The 21,666-nt window shown below is 37.0% G+C and overlaps 2 protein-coding genes and 1 pseudogene across 2 annotated transcripts; all 3 read right to left on the bottom strand.

Annotated features, from left to right (window-relative positions):
* Window positions 1-8,252: 8,252 nt before the first annotated feature.
* On the bottom strand, window positions 8,253-12,042 carry LOC145605404 (uncharacterized). Its single transcript, XM_081661447.1, has 6 exons — window positions 11,694-12,042; window positions 9,408-9,477; window positions 9,253-9,312; window positions 8,895-8,942; window positions 8,736-8,792; window positions 8,253-8,648 (listed from the first exon to the last, which is right to left on the bottom strand). Exons 1-6 carry the CDS (start codon window positions 11,933-11,935, stop codon window positions 8,556-8,558), a joined length of 570 nt encoding a protein of 189 aa, XP_081517573.1. The 5' UTR covers window positions 11,936-12,042; the 3' UTR covers window positions 8,253-8,555.
* A 1,419-nt stretch (window positions 12,043-13,461) lies between these two features.
* Window positions 13,462-17,764, bottom strand: LOC145603835 (putative pectinesterase/pectinesterase inhibitor 21). The gene is made up of 4 exons (XM_081659816.1): window positions 17,120-17,764; window positions 16,344-16,788; window positions 15,072-15,782; window positions 13,462-14,723 (listed from the first exon to the last, which is right to left on the bottom strand). The coding sequence occupies exons 1-4, from the start codon at window positions 17,762-17,764 to the stop codon at window positions 13,462-13,464; spliced, it is 3,063 nt and encodes a 1,020-aa protein (XP_081515942.1).
* A 1,011-nt stretch (window positions 17,765-18,775) lies between these two features.
* LOC145603834 (pectinesterase pseudogene) lies at window positions 18,776-20,697 on the bottom strand (annotated as a pseudogene).
* Between the last annotated feature and the right edge of the window lie 969 nt (window positions 20,698-21,666).

Raw genomic sequence — 21,666 nt, 5'->3', positions numbered from 1 at the left:
GAATTTGATGGAATCCGGAGTATGCGTCCATGAAGCTCATAAGGGCGTGTCCGGCCGTAGAGTCAACCAAACGGTCGATCTTAGGTAAGGGGAAGCTATCCTTTGGACACGCCTTGTTCAAGTCCGTGTAATCCACGCACATCCTCCAAGTCCCATTCGGCTTTTTCACAAGAACTACATTGGCCACCCAATCTGGGTAAAAGCATTGCCGAATGAAACCGGCGTCCAGCAGCTTTTTTACCTCTGCTGCGGCCGCCTGATTACTCTCTTCTCCGTGATTTCTCTTCTTCTGGCGGACGGGTTTTATCAAAGGATTCACGGCCAACTTGTGCACGGCCAGGTCAGGACTTATTCCTGGCATTTCACCGACTTCAAATGCAAACACATCTTTGAATTCTCTTAACAGCTGTACTAACTCATCCCCAAGCAATTCCAAGGCTATAGTGCCGACACTAACTGTCCGTTCTGGGTGGTTGGAGTCAAGCACTATATCCTGGTGGCTGCCGGCCGGCTGGGGCCTCAACTCATCTGGCCGGCCGACAGTCATTAGTTGCTAGGCTTCCTCTGCCCTGGTCGCCTTACGCTTCTGGCCGACCTGGTATGTTGGGAGTGAGGCTCCTTCTTCCTTAATCTCGGACAACTTTGGACCGCGTGCTGTTGGCTTTACGGCCAGCTGATTACATTCCTTGGCCATTTTCTGACTTCCTTGAATTGTTCCAATTTTTCCGTCCGACCTTTCAAACTTCAACAACATCAAATGGGGCACTATGACCGCCTTGGCTGCATTGAGAGTAGGGCGGCCAAGGATTACATTGTACCCAGTCAACTCTTTTACCACAAGGAAACGGACGACCATGTCTCTTCCTTCCCCCTTCTGCCCGAAACGGATGGGAAGGTCAATCCGTCCGACTGGATGAATGATATTCCCCCCAAATCCTACTAAGGGATGAGTTATATCTTGGAGAGCATCTTCTGGGAGGCTTAAATTCCTCAAGGCAGAGAGACTTATGATATCGGCCGAACTGCCCGTATCAATCAATATCCGTCCCACCTTCAAATTTGCTATTTTCATTACAAAGACCATGGGATCATTGTGCAAAGCTCTGACCTCACCACGGTCAGACTCACTTATGATCACTTCAGGAAATGGCTCGGCTTTAACAACGTCCGTTTGCATCACATTTGACAGGTTTCGAGCGTCCTGCTTGATTCCTTTCATGGTAGGGCCGCCTGAAGCAAAGCCTCCTGATATGACGGCCACAAAACCTGAATCAGTGCTATTCCCATCATCTTCCTTGTCATTCTTCTTTTCACTTTGTTGCTTTTTCTCGGACGTGTTGTCTGTCCGCTTGAAGGTGAATTTAGACTTGGTCACATAGGGTTTCAGCAGACCCTTGTCGGCCAACTTATCCAACAGTCTCTTCAAGTTGATACACTCGTTCGTGTCATGACCCACATCCTTGTGGTAATGACAATACTTGTTTTTGTTTTTGTACTGGGCCAAGCCTCTCAAAGGCTGAGGCTTCTTAAACTCAAACTTGTCTTTTATCTCCATCAAAATAGAGTAACCATCCTTGTTGAACTCATACTGAGGCTCGTATGTCTTGCTTTTCTTTGACTTGGGTTGCTGGTCATCAGCTACCCAGATTTCTTTTCTTTTGTTCCCCTCTTTCTTTCGACCGGCCGAGTTTTGCTGAGAAGATTGTTTCTTCTCAGCCCCCTTGGCCGGCTGTTCTGATTTGGTGAGCGAACAAAAATCCGCGGCCTCAATATAGGCTTCGGCTTCCCGCAATACACCTGCGTATGACCGAATCTTTTTTCTTACCAAATCAAACTTAAAACCATTATGCCTTAATCCCCGGAGAAATTCTGAGTAAGCCATTTCGTCCGGAAGATTATGAATTTGGGCTTTTTCTTGGTTAAACCTTTGGACGTACGAACGTAGTCCTTCATTCTTTCCTTGGACAATTGTAGCCAAGTTGAGACTTGTCTTTCTTGGTGGGATGTTGTATGAGAAGTTTCCCACAAACAACAAACTGAGGGTGGTAAAGCAATTGATGCATCCGGCTGGGAGGCTGTTAAACCAGTCCTGGGCCACCCCTTTGAGAGTGGCCGGGAAGCATCTGCACCATGTAGCATCATCTACACTTTGCAAGTACATCAAGTTCCTGTACGAGGTAACATGCTCTTCTGGGTTGCCCGTACCATCATAGGCACCCACTAGTACACTCTTCACTTTTGCTGGTTGAGGGGATGCTAGTATATCTTGCGAAAACGGAGGCGGATTATCTCCCAAATTCAACAAACGCATTTGCCAATCGATAGGCTGAGCGGACGTTCCAGCCAGGTAAGGAGTCTGGCCGAACATCTGACCATACGGCCCATATTGCCCAAAAACTTGGGGAGTTGGTTGTATCAACCCATTGAGTACTTGAGGGGGCTGATATTGCAATGGCTGAATTGGACGGGGAGTAATATTATGACTCTTGCTGGAAGCAGCCGTGTTGGTGTATTGGGAGAAAGATTGGTTGGAGACTTCCTCCGGCATGGTTGGGGTAGAGGCCGTGTCAGAGTATGCGACCCTCTCCCTTTGCTTGTGCCGAATGTAGTCCCTTGCGTCCTTGAAACGCTGTGACGGCTCAGTCTCAACTCTTTTTGGCTGTCTGCCCCTCCCCCCAGCCGACTGTGTTTTCGCCAGCAGGCTAGAGAAGTTGGTCCGTGGGACTCGGGGAGACCTTCCATGCGGACGACGGAATGGGGTGTTACCAGCATCAGTTGCATTGGTCTTGTTGTTGGCTTTCTTGGAAGTGCCCCCTCTCCCCTTTTGCTGGGTAGCCGCCAACTCCTTGCGGAGCTTAGTCAGCTCGGCCATTAGGGTAGCTGGGGTGACAGGAAGTTGTTCGGCCTCTTCAAATAAGGCAGTCAAAGGATTGCTTGAGTGTATGGTAGTATGTATGTCCTCTACATATCCATCTTCGCCTGGACGAGGTCCAGAATTAGGTGTCTGACCATCTGTTGCCATAACGGACGAGTATCCCCACAGACGGCGCCAAATGTTTCGGGGTTTTTTGTGATTCCCTCGGATACTGGTCACGCTCTGCTGACAAAGACTCGGACACCTGCAAAATAACGAATATTCCGGTGTACAGAATATTCGCCTCCGACGCTCAAGTTAGTGAACGGAAACGGAAAAGGCTAGAGAGAGAAAGTAGAGAGAAGTTGGAGCTCTTTAATGCTCTATATCTATGTTATGTCACAATCCACCCTCCCATCATAAATGATTGGGGTATTTATAGGGGTGGGAACATGTACCCCTCTAGGGTTTATGCCCTAGAATTTCGTGACGTGATTGGCTGCGCAATCAGAGGTCGCCACGTGTCGTGGGGGGCGCCGTTTTACGGCTTTCAAGGTTTTCTCGGGATTTGGGCCTGAGGTTATCAGGGCTCTTTTCTCATTCTGATTGCAGCATTGGGGCATTTAGAGATGGCTGACAGGTGTCACCATGACAAGTGGACACGTGTCACATTCTCATAGGGCCACGTGTCGCCTGTTTATTGGGCCACGTGTCACTATGAGATTGGGCCACGTACCTGGGGTATTTTTACCCTTAACAAAACTCATGTTGATCTTTCATGAACAAATCCCATATACAATTCGGCCAAAGTATTGAGCTTCTTAATTTTTTATATTCATTTTTGGTAAATTGATAAAATGTTAACATGTCAAGAAGTTGATTCTTGTCAAATTTTACAAAATGATGTCCATGCACATCCCCGCGCCAACATGGCAACATACCTTTTGTGCCATAGATATTGATTTTGTGACAGGCTCATGCCAGATTTGGCCAGGTTGAAGTCGAGCTTATACGAGACTCTCGTGCTTGCCTAGCTCTATAGGCTATAGCTACTCCCCTAAGTAATCTACTCCATATAACCACATAAAGTCACGTAATAAAGCAATAAAATGTACTAGCTTAGTGATGATATTTAGAGTTGCTTAGCTGAATAACACTGCTTTTTGTTAAAAAGAATCCAATAATATTAATGTTAGCTATCGGTCCACTGTACGTATTATGGGTAAACTAACCAAGATTGTTTTCCCCTGAATTTTTCTGCACGCACTTAATTCCTTAAATGAGGTCGGTAGGATTTAGTGAAAATGAGGCCCTTCAAAAAAAAAAAACAAAAAAAAAAAAAACTGATAAGAATTTAATTGAAAGCTCATTTTCACAAGAAATTACAACCACACAACACATGCAAACTTGGTCAACCACTGATCGTATTAAAAGTATAATTTATTAAGTTCTGAGTTTCTGACTTGTGACACCTATTGAAAATTCATGCAAAATTATTATTATTATTATTATTATTATTATTATTATCACGAAATGCAAATTATTATGAATTAATTGTTCGTTTACATTATCTAATCTTCTTTTTAAATTTATCATACGAGTCTGTCTTGTAAGTAAAAGAAAAAACGGATATGAATATGTTATACTAGAATATTATTGTTTTTCTCTGTGACACCTGTTGAATCTTCATGCAAAATTATTAGTATGATGCTATGCAAGTTATTGTGCATGTGTTAATAAGAGGGAATTTATGAGAAGAGGAGGTTATTAGGTGCACTTGCTACTGTGCACAGAAAATGATGAGTTGACTCTCCTTCCTTCAACCCTACCTGACTTTAAGGGGTTGGCTTAGCTTCTATGTTTCTTTGTCTTCAAGATGGTGACATTTTTAATAACGATTGAAATGTCTAAATGTCTAATCTTATACTTTTGAAGGCCACAAATGAACAATCTAGAATTTAGGTTTATGTGTGTACTACTTCCTTCGATCTATTTCATTATCTCTCAATTTTATTTTTTTTCTGTCTCTCACAAAACGAAGAAAGATAATTAGAAAAAAGTAGTTGCCTAGCTGATACCTCTCCTATCGTCTTTTAACTTGGGGATCAGGCTAGGGTTTGATTTTCAACTTACATCACGGGGCAGAGCAAATCTAGACACTTGTGTGTTTTTTTTTTTTTTTTTTTGACAGAAGACACTTGTGTAAAGTGTAGTGTGTTTAAATAATTTTACTTTCTTTTAATATAAATCGGACCAAAACAAAAATTTACTGAATAATAGTAAAACATATACCATAACCACTAGGTCACTTGCAAAAATGTAATCAATGTGATTTATAATAGGGAGTAGTATGTAAGTTAGTATATGTACGAAATACTACAAAGAATAAATTTTTGAGTGGAGGACTACGCCCTAGTGACTCGATGCTAGATCCACCCTTGCCTTGGGGGTGATTGGAGATTAAGAAAATCGTACGCATAGTTATCTTGGCTAAAAATATGCTTTTTGTAGCCTATTATAAAAAGGGAGCCTTGGTTCGTATGTACTAAAGCTAACTAAGGCACGCTCCCTACAATAGAGTATCACCGTAATATAGGACGGAGTGAATGCATAATAAGTAATTGTTAATACTACTATCTCCTGTTTCATAATGTTTTAAGTCAAAGAAGTGATTGCATTATTATGGACATTATAAATACCAGATGATACTTTTTCTTATCAAATTACAAATAAATTCATTTTTATTCCTATATAAACAACTATGCAAACAATAATGACTACTCGTATGAAAAAGTAAATATGGTTGGCTCTACGTACACTAACACAAAAAATAAGGAAAATGATAAAAGCTAAAAAAGGAATAAATAAGGATAAATTATCATTTATTACACTGATTTGCGCGTGATTTTGTCATGAATTCCCAACTTAATTCCATTTTAGGAAGTATATTTATTGCTTATATATAAACCTAAGGGCTACATACATTATTACCAAAAATAAATACTCCCTCCGTCCCAAAAAGAACGATCCATTTGGCCAAAATTTTGTCACAAAAAGAATGACCCATTTGCATTAAAACACCCACTAATTTGCTACAATATCTGTGCAAAATTAGCTTCCCCATATAAAAATTTGATTTTCCATGTTATTTTATTAAGAGTTTGTAGCTAGGCGTCACGCACACAAAGACCTGAACATTTCGTTAGACCGGCAATATTTTCTCTCTCTATTTTTTTTACAAACCCCATGTAAATTTATCTTTCCAATATACTTTTATTTCTTTTTACTTAACTTCCTTAATTAATACCCACGTAATCAACCCAAATGGGTCGTTCTTTTTGGGACGGAGGGAGTATTAATTTAGATGCATGTATGTAAATAATGTAATTAAGATCCCTTTCCCATTTTTTCTAGAGGTTAGATTACATCATCATCATCATCATCAAAGCCACTCTTTTAGCTAGCTAGCTAGCAAATGTTTCTAACAATTTGGTAGATGGAGTACTATTTTCTCCCTTTCTTCACTCTAAGTCACACTTCAGCTATCAGCATTCATTAAGATTAGACGTTGAAATAATTGCGTTTTCAATGCTAACAAGCTAAGAAAATTATACAGTAGGATTAGGTGTAGTGTACACGGATCGGAGTAACTAATTATTTTCATTATTATCATTATTGTCCGAATGATTTATAACGGTATTATAAATATAAGTTATTAGGTGTATACTGTATACAACATAATGGAAAGAATTGAACTTGTGATCTATCGTATACAAACAAGCTTTTAATTAGTCTAATGCTACTTGGGTAAGACTTTGTTGATGATTATTACTCCGTAATATACACATTCCTACCGTGTGACAAGGGTTACTTCATTAGAATAGGGGTTACTTGGTCAGTGGTAAAGGGGTTACTTTGTCAGTATTATAGGGTTACTTAGTGTTTAAGGGGTTACTCAGCAGTATTATAAGGGTTACTTAGTCAGTGTTATAAAGGTTACTTTATTCTTTTGTAAGTGATCACACGGTCACATACAAGACGAGTTGAAAAAAATTATTTGTAAATTGGTATAATTAATTTTAATTTAACTTGAATATTGATATTTAACTTTTTGACTCCTTATATGTAGGCTTAAGAATTGTATATACTTTCCATTGTCCCAAAATACTTGTCTCATGGCCTTTTGCACAAGATTTGTACAAGTAAAAATGTAGACAATATTGTTTCAATATATATATATATATATATATATATATATATATATATATATATATATATATATATATATATATATATATATATATATATATATATATATATATATATATATAACTAAGTATGTAGAAGCTAACGCCTATGATCATGCATGTCAATGTGTCATGTTAAGAACTAATAAAAAGGGAAATAAAGACCGAAAGATTGGGATACGAATTTCTATAAAATGTATTAATTCATGAGTAGAATTTGATCCAAAAATATTGTATGTGACATGAAATTTGAGGTGTATAATCCTCATGGTAGGGCACATAAAGAGGACAACAAAGGCTTAAGTTAAGAAAAAGAGAAAGACTAAATAAATGTGAAATTTGACTTATTAAGAATGATTTTAAAGAGATTTAAAGCTCTGGTACACCATCATCAGCTGAAAATTATTACTTTGTATACAAGACTAGTGTGTTACGGAGTATGTTATTAAATTGTACAATATCGATTTAATATGTTGGACTATTTTGAGATTTTCATATTTCTCCTATGGATAAAATTCTTGCATCAATTGATGATCATTCATGATCCATTGATTAGTGGCAGAAAATGTTCAATATGCAATGATCATGACTTTACTAAAGTGAAGTTATTATTGAATCCAACTGTTATCCATTTTTCTAATATGTAAGCCAAAAGGGGACCAATATTCTTCATGGGTCAAACCAATTTGGGCTAACGAGTTAGACACTTTGGGGTATAATAAGAGTATTCAATTTCTCAAAGTGCCTGTAGTGGGTCAAACCGCTCTAGTCATATTTGACCTTTTTGGCGAACCACATACGAAGTACAACGAAGGAGAAAAGGAAGGGAAAGAAAGGTGCAACAAACGAAGAAGGCAGATAACTGGAGGAGGTAGCATTCGATCAAGAAAGGAGGTCTATCGAAATGGACAATTTTTAGGTTAATCTTATGTGCGATCAAGGCTTCGAAGCTAATTCCCAGTTAAAACACTAGGATAAAGATTTATTTATCAAATAACTGGGTAGTTTCAAAAGCAACACATTCTGTTTTTTTTTTTTCCCTTCTTGTTTCAATTTGCTGATCTTTGCCATTAAAGATATGAAAGTTTTTTTTAAAAAAAAATGACTGTATTGACCTGGTAATGAGTAAATCCAAATGCCACAAAAAAAAGGAAAAAAAATGCGGACAATAATTCCACTAATATTACAAATTAACATAATTGCATCGAAGAAATCCCCAGTAATTCAGAAAAAAGGTTAACTAGCAAAACACAGCACATCAAAGACATTACTAGGGCGCACAATCAAGCCACGATTCGACAGCGTAATTAGCAAATAGTATTGCAAAATTCAAGCCTATAAAAGCTTGAGAACTTCAAGCACAATGCTTAATATCCATAAAGCTTGAACACAACCTTGACTCTTAATAATGAATGTATGTTGGACCTCAAAGAGTCCTCAAGGGTCCAAGGTAATCAATCATAGCTGGCATTCAGGAACTTCAACAATTCGTTACGCTTATTCTCTGCAAACTTGTCCTCTTTCGATTTTTCAAGCTTCATTTGTATCTGTGGGAAGTAGCAGCAGTAACAGAACACATAATATGAGAATCATCCAGAGAGCTCGACCCTTCATAAAACAAGCTGAAATGTTACCTTTTTTCCAGATACCACACTTCGACGAACACCATCATCTTTATCTCGCCCTAAAAACTGCATGACAAGCACATAAGATGAGACTCGGAGGTATTACAAATAAACAGCTGCAAAATTCTTCAACAAGAAATCTAGTAACACACTACATCCATTATTTACCTTGGACAGCTGCACAGGACCATTACTCCGTCGCTCATCCTGCTCTTTCTGCATATAGCTCCAAAAGGCAGGAGAAAGCCGAACCAAAAAACCATCCAGACAAGCCAATCAAGAGTCCAGACATCAGGTCATAGATCCCAGCTCCAATTTTGAAGAGCAAGTAACAATAAGAGTGTCAGAGTAAAAAAGATAACAAATAGAATATGTCAAAATGCTACAACACAAGTAGTAAAAGGAATTTTTAATCAACAAAAAAACATTTTGTGTTAGGGTGTCACTAGTTTCAGATTTACTACAATGATTGGTTTTAAATGAGGGATAAAAAGTAAATGCATTTTTGAAACAAGTGTATTCCTACCTCTTTATTGTGCTTGTGTCGTTTACGGTGATGACCCTTATCCTTGTCTTTTCCTTTGTTCTGAGAAAACAGCAGGTCAAAAAATGCCATATAGATCTCTTAAAAATAAAATTTGGTAACCTAAATAATACAACGCAAGCCAGTATTAAAATTACCTTCTTTGGCTTGTCATCACGCTTGCGTCTTCTTGAGCGACTTGAAGTTTCACGCTCACTCTCAGAAGAGCTACTCAAGTTCCAAAAAAAAAAAAAAAAACGTTAATATACTTGCATACTGCAGAAAGAGATATGAAGCCTAGGCACAACTACAACGTGACATACTTTATGCTCACATATCACAAGACAGGGAATCAAGTCAAAATTCGCCTAAACAAATACAAGGGAGCAGCCCACAAGATTCAAGAATGAATACAATTAAATGCAATAAAGACCCGCCACTTGTCTAAGATACTCGACAACAATATCCCATATTTGAAGTTAAATGATGGCAAACCTCATATACTCTACAAATTTCTAGCAAAAGACCATATAATCTAAACATGACCGAAGCAAACAGCAATGTCTAATGATCATGTCTTCATTACATACAAAAATCAAATAAAGAAAAAGCAAATCCAGGATTCCAAGTATGAAAATGCAAGCAAAGTCACTAAGAATCTCTTAAATCAATCAATCAATTAAAGCCTTAATCCCATAAGTGGGGTTGGCTACATGAACCAAAAGTGATTATTCCGTATAGTCATCCACAAAAATCTTCCTCCTCCATCCCTTACAATCAAATACGTCATTCTCATGCAAATCCATATGCTTCATATCCTTCCTAACTCCTTCCAACCAAGTCATTTCCGGTCTTCCTCTACCTTATTTAACCTCTCCATGATCCCACTCTTCCACTAAGCAAATCCCAAGTTATGTCCATCAATTTGTATAGTAGAATACCAGTTGTCCATCTATTTGCATACTAAGAGAGACTTTAGCGATTCAAATAATTTAAAAGCTAGTTGTATAACATGAATTCCAAAATGTTTTACAAGCTGCCCTACAAGCCTCGGACATGACCAAATGGTGATTACCTGCTTCAGAATCCCATACCCAACTCCATGAATGCAACACCAATATGAAACAAACTACATCACTTTAGAATTTTTATCTCGTTATCACTTAGGTGCTAGGCTATGACATGAAAGTTGGAGGCTCTAAACTAGATATTGACACGTAAAGGAGAAAAATCAAATGCAAACCTTCCAACATTTTGTCTTACGTGTTAGATATGCATACGAGTGGGAGAGGTATTTTAAAAAATAAAACTACTATTTAAAAGAAAACACTACTTTCTGAGCTGTATATGCTTTTCAACTTCCCAAGCAAGTTAAAACATTACAGAACATATCTTCTCAAGCTTCATAGAATGTAAGCATCTATTTAAAGTCTTTCTCAGTTTCTCATAAGATCAAAGATATAAGACCAACACGAATATGTTAATCGTATTAGCTAATTGGTGTTAACTGTTGAGTTCATAAAATCAGGTGAGTCGGAGTAAGTGATACCAGGAGAGCAAGAGGACAAAGTATCACGTAACGAATTCAAATTCTAGGAATATAAGTTCAACCAATGCTCCTTTAGGGTTGAATACAACATATGGTGAGCTAACTTTCTAGAAGACATGACACTACTTAGTTTTTGCGTCACTCAATTCCTGAGCAATTTTTACCAAATCTATCCTGGTTTTGGGAAGTAAGTACTTTAAGCAGCTCCTGAGAGTTACAAAAATTAAAGATATAAGAGTTGGAATGAGGAATTCGTTAATTATCATATCTTGATTAGTTTGTGGCAAGAGTAGATTCGGGGAAAAAAATGAATATAGAATGCTTTCCTCTTGTTTCACTATAGGCAAGGTTGAATTTTCATTGTTTAGAGCTTCTAACAATCATATTATGAAACCTCATTTTGGTCATGGCTATAGATACCAACGTATCGATCACAGATTTGCAAATCAACATCATCTCACCGATTCAGTGAGTTCATAAATCATCCGGCATCAAGCAACTATCTCTATTCGTCTCGATATTACTTCACCTTTAATACCTCCCCAACCACACGGTAAACAAAAAAGATGTTATTGCAATTAGTCCTTCTAAGCTGTGACTTAATTCATCACCAGAAAATGAATCTAATACTAGTCAAAATCACTGTGATTTCAGCTCATATTTCAGGTAATTGATAAAATAAATGTAAACCCTAAAATTCAAAATCACAAATTACAAAATCCCCAATATATTTCCCAATAATATCATCAATAGCAAAACAATTAGTCTTCATAATAAAAACAACAAAAAATCAATCAATTAATTCATTCATATACGATAAAACTAATAGTTATAAAACAGAACAAAACCTAATTAACAAATACAGCTGAGAAAACAAAAGGAATGAGAAGTATACCTATAATCATCTGAAGAATAGGAATCAGAGGAATGAGAATCGGAGGAAGAGTGACGACGACGACGTCGTTTAGACTTGGAATGAGATTTAGGTTTACGGATCTTGAGGGAGTCGCGATGGCGGTGGCTGCTACTGCTACGGCGGCGTCGACGACGGCGGCTTCTATCTCTGTCGGAGGAAGAAGACGATGAGGTCGATGATGTATCGGAGGAAGAGGTCGCCGTCGATGGCGAAGCCGCCATGGTTGAATGAGTCAAGGAGCTGAGCGAGAGGAAAGGAGGATGATGCGGGAAAAAGGGTGGGGGAACTGGGGATTGGGGTTTTCTAACGTTTGTTTGCTTGGTTTGGAGTTTAGGCTCGATTAAGGGTTTGTTGGGTGTCGGATTGTTATTAGTTAAGCTCTTGCTTTAGTTAAGTTCGGATTCGGATTTGGATTCGGATTTACGGAGTACGGAGTAATAAAATTTTAAATTAATTGGATGTACAATAGATATTTGTTTATAGTATGTTAATTGCGCTTTAAAATGATTAAAAGTTACATTAATATGAATAAAAGTTACTCCGTATATTAATACGAGACATTAGCGTAAGGGTTAAGGTTATTTTTAAATATATTTAAGGTACAAGTGTTTGAATCTCTTCTTCCTATGCATTTATCACAAAATCGATCATTATTGTGTTTTATTGATGGTTTGACAACTTGATTATGTTAGCTGGTTTGACTAATTGGTAGAATAAGCTTATTGTAAATGACTATCTATTTCTCTGTACTTGTCAAAAATGGGGTGCAAGAAGTTGCGTGTTTGACTGAGAAAGTATTTTGAAGCAAATTCAACCATAATTTTAAGAGTTGTTAACACAAAGAAGACACTCACTAATCACTACTCCATGGAGGACAATTTCTCTACTAATTTCACCACTATAATTTTCTACAATTTTCAATTTTCTTTCAAGTCCAAACGCAATATAAGGAGGAAGAGTCGCCATGCAAATAGAAGAGGTTCATCAATTTGACAATTAAAGGAAATTAAGAGAAGGAAGATGACCCTAGGTTATGATGTTCTCAGTACCCCCAGCCCTAATTTCCCATGTAATGATGTTTGTGGTAACATACATGTCCCAAATTGGTATAAAGAGGAAGTACGTCAACCCCTCCCCCATAACGGATCCCGGATCCCCCAATCGACCAGTGGAAGAAGTTAGGGGATAATATTTGAAATTGTAGTTATATTAATAAGTCTATCTCGATATGTTGATGTTGTGTTACCACTCGTGTGCGTCAATGTAGCAAGTCTGCTATTTCCAAATCCATACCCATGAATACCGACAGTTCATATCAGATGTAGTGTGTCAGTTAGTGTCTCTATATTAATAAATTAGATTACCATTACCTCACCCCCACCTCAAAAAACAAAAGCCTGAATTTGATCCATCTTTAACTTTTTTTCTACAAACTTTGTAAAATTTACAAGTAAATTACTTGATATATTTTCACAAAATTGTTATTAGTTTTCCTTTTATTAATATAATTAAACATCTATTAAAGAGTGAAAAGTCCACATTCAAATGACTTATATAATAAAACGAAAGGAGTAACATAATATGTACAATAATTTCTAAAAAATTGTCAATGTAAGCTAAATAAAAGTCGCAAACTTGTAAAGAAACCCGCAAAAACAATAATAAAAAAGCTTAAGAGAAAGTAAGAGGTATAGGGATTAAAGTTAAACACAAAAAGCTACAAATAAAGGCCTAATTCAATATCCATTTATATGAGTAGAACAACCCACATAATTACTCCACTCAATAACATACTTAACTCAATTTTAGACTTTGATCCAGAGTTGGCTTTAGGTTTAGGACTAGTTACAGGAGGCTCTTTATCAGCTTCATCAACGGGCCCGGGTTCGGGTGCCAAAGCAGGTGGAAGCCAATCAGACACCTCCTCTGAACTTGGGCTTGAGCTAGGCCCATTTGTAGATGTGGGTGGACTAACACTTGGGCTAACAATGACACTGCCGCTTGGTGAAGTAGATGGGCTTGGTGGTTCAACCCTAGCAGGGCTTGGCTCATCACCATCAGGCACATTCCCTGACATGTCATCATTACTAGCTTCATCTTCAAACTCCATATCTTCATCTGACATTAGCACTCTTTCAAGTTCACGCATTTTTAGTGGGCCAACATGCGGCAACTTCCTTCCATCATTTAAGCTTGGGCTTGGTCTTGGGCTCGGGCTTGGACTTGGGCTTGGGCTTGGGCTTGAGGCTGGAGCTCTAAGCCTCTTTTGCCTAAACATTGGAGGAATGATAAGGGTTGTGTATTGGGCTTCAAAAGGAGGGGGAGTTGGGCTAGTGGCTTGTGTTGGGCTAGGAGTTGTGAGTTCTTCGAGCTCCACTTCTTCATTTGACATTAGCACTCTTTCAAGTTCACCCATTTTTAATGGGTCAGTTTGTAACTTCTTTACTTCACTTGGGCTTGGGCTAGAGGCTGGAGGACTGGGCTTCTTTTGCCTGAACATTGGAGGAATAAATAAGGTTGTAAATTGAAATCCAAATGAAGGGGAAGTTGGACTAGTGGCTGGTGTTGGGGTTGGAGTCGTGAGTTCCGCCTCTGGAGGTGGTGCTTGTGTAGGTGCATCGGTGGCGGTGGTTGTGTCCGTGGCGGTAGTAGTAGTGTATGAATCATCGGTCCCACTTTCTTGAGAAGATAATGCACCACCACCTCCTCCTCCTCCTCCTCCTCGTCCTCCTTCAGTAGATGAAGATGATCCTTTGGAAGGGGTTCCAGGGGAAGAAGTGCTACTTGTGCTTGTTGAAGATTCATGGGAAGATTTTTTCGTAGATGTGTCAGGGGAAGAAGTGCCACTTGGCGTTGATGAACCTTTAGAAGTTGACGGGGTGGATTTTGAGGGAGTAGAGCCACCTGAAGATGATGATCCACCATGAGAAGTGGTGCCGCTACTTGACGAATATTCGTAGGGGAAGGAGGATGGTGCTCTTGCTGGTGCATTTGGATCTTCATCTATACCTTCACAAATAGAAGTTGCAATAGCCTTAGTAAAAAAAATAAAAAAAAAAAATAAAAAAAAAAAAAAAATTCTTACATGCATTCGGGTGTACATAGAGTTAGGTTAACCTAAGGGTATTTTTATTTTATTTTTTTTTGTTTTTTCAAACACAATGATATATGATACAAAGTTAAACCAATAATACTAATGTTATCCCAAGAAAAATAAAACAATCACTACTACTTATTCCACAATTTTAATTTCGTTCATGCATTTCCTTAGGTTTAATCTTGTATGTATACTTTGCGATAGTTGTGATTTTTACATAATGTATACATTGTGATAGTTCCTTAGTAGAGTTAATTTACCTGATGTTGGTCCAGCTGCACTAGACAAGGTAGGTTGATAAGGTATACCGGAAGCTATAATCCAATCATCATTGTCAAAGAGTGTTGGTGGCATGAACTTCTCAGCGCGATCATAAACAATAGTCTTAACCCCACGCCACTTAACCCTATCAGACAAACCCGAGCCAGCTCCAACATTATTGTACTCACCATAGTAGAGAGTATCAAGCGCGAAATCACCTTCCCAAGGCAACCACCCTTGAGGTTGTATCAAATCATCAATTTGAGATTCCATAATAATTGTCTTGGAAAATTCCTTCCAAGGTCTTCCTAGGTAAGCCTTGTTCTTGTTTCGAACAGGGTAGTATTCAGGGTCGGATTCAAATTTACTGTTATGAATTATTATTCCGGTTGGTTGATGCCTCTCCATTCGGCCTTGGGCTGTTACAATGCAATTTTGGTTTTCGAGTGGTTTACGAACAACAAAGGTACAATTTTGGAAAAATGCTGCCGCGTCACCAAAGATGAAATCGATTGTTCCTGTGATTCTACAATCACGGTAGAATTGGCGGTAGGTGTGGGCGTAGAGAGTATCTTGGTATCCATCAAAGTGACAGTTGAAGAAGATGGATTTATCTGTTTGTGCACGAAATGCGACGGCTTGATGTTTAATTGCCCCTGCCGTATTCTCAACTCCTATGTCCTTAGCCATGAAGAAATCTCCAAGAACAGCTGCATTATAATGCATCATGTCAAATTATTAGTTAGAGAGTCAATAAATCAATACATATACATGATGTACAAAATAAATTTAAAGAAGCAATCTTCTCTTATTGTATATATACTTCATGTATTTTTGTCTTCAATTTCTTGTAATTCTAACTCTTAGTGCTTAATAACATTTGCAATAGTAGGCTAGTTATGAACTCATGAGTTATGATATACTTCGTAATATTGATAGTTTACATGAAATTTGAAGTCGAATTTTGTCTACATTGTTGCACTTAAAACTCTATATCCACACACACACAGAAAAAAATATTTTCGGGTACTTTAGTATTTGATATCCGTCATCCATTCATTGGTTCGAAATTCAACGAAATCACCATTGACCATATCATCTTTAGTTTCACCTTGACATACAAAGTCCTTAACTTGGTCAATTATTAGGGTACCTTAATTAGTTGAAACATTTTTTTTTATATCAATTTATGCCTAATAAATAATCAATTATGACAAAGAAATATTTTTAAGAGAAGGGTGAAGAAATAATCATGAGTTTAGAACACTTACACAAAGTAGCAGTCTTAAACGTTTTAGTACCATCAGCAAAGTTCTTGTTGTTAGTAATCCTTGTCTTAGTTGGGCCATCTCCAACTATTACAACATTAGTCATCCATTTGAAAAGTACAAGATATTCATTATAAACTCCTTCCTTAATATAAATGATGAAACTCTCCTTTCCCTCCCTTGGTACTTCCTTTAAGGCTTCTTCAATTGTCTTATATTTTCCGCTCCCATCTTGAGCCACCACCACATTTGCCCTAGCCTTCAAATCATCGGCCAAGTTCGTGGCTTCCAAAAGCTTACGTCGAAACCCATCAACCCATTCGGGATAGACTTCACCCTTGTGATGACCTACAGTTGGAACCGTGGTAAGAAGCCTTCTCCTTCGGTCTTGTTCGCTGTCCTGGAGGAGGACTCCCCCATCATCATCGTTTAAGAGACGTCTATTCACCTAAATAGTGTGACACATTTAAGAAAAAAAATTATTGAGCGTAATATATGATTTGAAGAATGCTCAAAATGCAAAATTATTTAAGAAGGGTCATACTTTAAAGGGAGTTCCAATTTATCGCCTTTATCAAATATCAAAATCGTAAATAAATCAACAAAAATGTCTAGTCAACATGACATTTTTGTAATTATATCAACAACTGTAAGTCTCAAATTTACTAAAAAGTTGTTGATTTATTTACAGTTTTACCATTTGATAAACAAAATTTGTTTATTAAGGTGATAGACTTCAATTTTTCTCCGTATATTATAACATGGTTTCGTTACTACACCTGAGTTGATAATAATCTCCTCTTGTTAAACGAAGACATGTCGAGGCTGCTAAGCAACGACGACAAGTCATTAACGATAGCAAGTCCATTGCTAGACATTTCCATGGCCGTTTGCAACACCTTTCTCATCTTGTCACTCGCGTCCCCGGTGGTATTTTCGAAACCATCTAGACACGTCTCTTGGTACGTTCTTGTAGCACTTAGCCATATCTTAAGGTTTTCTAGTGCCCTATTAGCTTGAGTCATATCAGACTTTGAAATTTCATCGAATGAACGTTGGAAATCATCAACCGCGTCTTGGAGTAGCTCTTTACAATCTCTAACAGCCTCAGCCGTCTTAGGATCCTTTTCGAGCTCTTTTAAGACCGTCGAATTTTTAGAAATATCAATCAACTCGGCCTTAGCAGATACAAATGCGGCCTTAATTAGCTCCTTAGGGTCATCGGTCCTGACCGTGGCTAGACTTTTGAGACATGCATCTTTATAGTCCGTAGGGTTACATATAGCTTGGACAGCCTTAGACGAAGCAGCCAACTTTTGATTGTTACTTTTACCCCAATTATGTGATACGAAGCTAAAGGTCACGGACGCAATTAGCCCAACAAGGAGCAAGGAGGACAAGGTAATTACTGCAACTCGCGACATTAATTCGCGATATTAATTAATCAAGTACTAATAATTATTAACAATTTTACCTTAATCACAACCTTTTAATCATGAACAAGAGAGCTGCAATTTGAAAAAAATTAATAAGGAAGGCTCTCTCTATTGAAGATGAGAGGCCCTAAAATTTTAGAAATAATTTGGTTAATATTAACATGAAAAAAGGGAAAGAGATTAGTAAATGAAAAGAAATTAAATGTTGGCTAAATTTTCACTTAATATTAATATTTTTAGGCTCTAAGAGCTTAATGGAGTTAATTAACAGGTTAATTAATGGTTGTACTCTCCAAATTAGGATTAATCCAGCTTAGTTTTTTCAAAAGTTTTCCTCAAAATTTTCAGCTATTTTGATCAACCTCTTTTATTAGACAACTAGTTCCATTATTTTTGGCATAATGTTAGGAGCAAGTAACTATTTTTCTTTGTAATTTTTGTCCGAAAGTATTGTCCTATAGAAAATTTGATTGTAGGTGCTAGATTTTCTATACCTTGAAATAGAGCTTGAGCTGATTTTTCTATCTTTATTTTTGCTGCAAAATAAAACACGATTACACGAGTATAATTTTTTTTAGTAACATGCAAAAATATAGGTCAATATACTTCATTATGACTCTTGCAATGTAACAAGTACAAATGGACCCTTAAAAAATAAATGTATAAAGTTATTAACTTTAATACTTTATTGTAAAATAAAATATTACTTCGGAAAAAATTAAAATAAAAACTCGATAATAATTCATAATAACATTTTATTTTTTGACACATATAATTCATACTAACATCGTTTAAACATAATCATTAAACAAATAAAGCATTCAATTTGTATCACAATTATAAATGTAAAGTAAATATCTATATCAAAAACATGCACACCTCATTCGTGATTAAGACTTAAGTTATAATGATTTTGAATTTTTTTTTTTTTTTTTCATTTTTTTAAAATGACTGTAATACACATAACTTTGTATATAAATATACATAGATACAGAGTAATTAAAACAAACCTAAAGTATAAGGTACTCCGGTAGAGGGCAACCAAAAGTCACCCACAATTAGGTAAGACACGGTAAAATAAGATGCCACGGTCTGATTAATCACGTGGTACCCGGGCCAAGTGACACGGTTAACAGTGTTAGACCCTAGTCCAGTATTGTTGTACTCACCATAATACAACGTACCAAGTGCAAAACTTCCATTCCATTCATGCCAACCAAGAGGTTGAATCAAATTATCCAAGAACGATTGCATAAAAATTGTTCTAGAGTATTCCTTCCACGGCCTCCCTAAATAAGTCTCGACGGTAAAGTTGCTTGATGCTAAGTCATCGGCGGCTCTAATCATGGATTTTTGGATTGAGAATCCAGTGTTTTGGTTTGGGTCAGTTCGGCCTTGAGCAGTAATTAGATTAAATTGTTTTAGTAATGGTTGTCTAGCATATAAGTTGCAATTTTGAAAGACTGCTGCGGCGTTACCAAATATGAAATCGACTGTTCCATAGATGTCACATTCTTTGTAGAATTGTCTCATGGATTGTGCGTACAATGTGTCTTGATACCCTTCAAAGCTGCATCTGTAGAAGGCTGAAAGGTCAGCGCTGTTTCGAAGTGCCACGGCTTGGTGCTTGATTGCCCCTGCTGTGTTGCGGATGGTTATGTCCGTTGCAACAAATCCTACGCCATTCACAGCTGAAAACAGAACGAAAATTTAATACCATCACCAAAAACAAGTGTTTTTGTATCATCTTCCTATTTAACTCTTCGTATAAATTGGTTAACAGAGAGATTAGTCCTACTCGGTCTTAGGCCTAGATTAATTTATATTTGGAAGTCGAAATTGATGTTGTCACGTACATCTAAAGTGCCTAAAGTAATTATCGTGTTAACTGACACATGTATTATACTCCTAGGTGCACCTAATAATTACAGTACTATAAAAAAAAATGAAAAAAAATAAAGTTATATACCAAATGTAGCGGAGTTGTAAGTAGTCGAATTGTCACCAACACTCCGATTTCCAGTGATGATAGTCTGATTAATACCATCACCAACGATCAACAAATATTTCTTGTTACTAGGAATATTGATGTACTCTTGATAAACCCCGGAAGCCACATATATTCCATAATAGCCAGTATTTGGCATTCTATTTATTGGTGCAGCAGTAATTGCATCATTGATAGTGGTAAAATCTCCACTTCCATCAGGATTTACCACCACCGTAGTATTCACAATAATAATATTCATCATTTCACCTATTTGTTGCAATTTCCTCCCACTATTACCAAAATCATCTACCCTTGTTTTAATTTGATCATATTTCAAGGGTAAAATATCATTTGGGTTATTTTTAGGCACCCAACCTTGTATAAAAAGGGCAAGGGATAGGCTTAGAAGTTTTGTGTTGTTTGAGATTCGAGGTAATAGGGCTTGAGTCATACTAAATTGTGGTCGCGCCTCTTTGAGCCCATCCAAGCAAGTGTCTAAATTGGTCATGGCCGCGCTAAGCATGGTTTGGACATGATCTTTGTCTATGTTACTTGGAATGTTGGTAGGCTTGATCATATTAGCCGTGGTAGAAAGAAGATCGATGTTAAGACTAGTAAGAGACCGACAATCTTGGAGGGCGAATTTGGTAGCTTGAGAAACATTATTTTGGTTAGAAGATTGGAGATGTTGGTTTACTAATAACTTGAAATTGTTGGTCATAATCAAGGATTGGCTAAGGCAAAAACGACCATAATCTTGTAAGGTTTTACTTTGCAAGTTATTTTCTGCTACAGTTGATTTGCAAAAGCTTGGATAAAGAGTTTTGCTACATATTGTATCTAAATTTGAGGGAGTTTGAGAAGAGGAGAAAGAAACTAAAAGCAAAATGTGCAAGATTACTTGGAAACAATTGGATAGAGTGAATGCCATAGTGTATTTCTAATTTGTTAGTGTTTGCTGATGGAATTAAGTTGCATGTTTTCTACTTCCTAGGAACACAACTAATAGGGCATATATAATATAGAGGAGTTATAAATCACTCAACGCGACGTTGTTAGACTTATTTTTGAGTTTTTTTTATACTTGTGTATGTTAACTTATTGCTTTGTTATTTTAAACAAAATAAGTTCTAACACACTTATATAAAAATTCTGTTATAATAAAAATAAATTCAGTTCAGATAAGTTTATATAATATAATTTCAAAAAAAAATGGTGAAGCAAAAAAAGTCTTATTAGTCCGTAGATTTCATATATTCTAGCAATATGTAGGGGCATTTTAGGTTTTTTATGAGTAAGTTGGAATATAGGCTTCAAACAAATTAAAAACTACTAAAATACCTTTTGAACCGATTTTATCAATGAGGAGTTCTTCATATATTGAGTTTGATTTTACGTGGTAGAATCAAATTATGTGATTGAGCAGCTTATATGTCATCCAAAAACTATGATAGTGGTAACGACAAGCTAGCACTATTGTACTATTAAACTATTAAGAGCACTAATTGAAAACGTTAGTCTTTTGGACATGAAATTTTGAGAGAAAACAAGTGGTTAAATAATCTTGTACGCTAGATACACAGAACTAACAAGTGCTCATCTACGTCTGGTCTCAAGAAAGCTAATCATGCATACGTTTGATTATCTAGTACATTACTATTAAATCATATTTGCATGTTTCCAACAAATTAAATATGTCAATGGGGGTTTATATCAAACAGATGCCATTAACTACGCATATTTACTAAATATTGTGAAAGAAAATTAATTATATTTAATCTTGAATCAAGTCCATAGTTTTTTCACGAAATATTCATGGATATGAATCCATCTAGAACTATGGAATAGAGGGGAGACAATCAAAGTGAAAAATTCCCGCGTACATATATAGCAGTAATTA

This window comes from Chenopodium album, chromosome 22, assembly GCF_948465745.1.
Source record: "Chenopodium album chromosome 22, dcCheAlbu1.1, whole genome shotgun sequence".
Classification (NCBI taxonomy): Eukaryota; Viridiplantae; Streptophyta; class Magnoliopsida; order Caryophyllales; family Amaranthaceae; genus Chenopodium; species Chenopodium album.
Note: the sequence above shows the minus strand (reverse complement) of the source record. Positions and strands in the feature narration are given on the sequence as shown.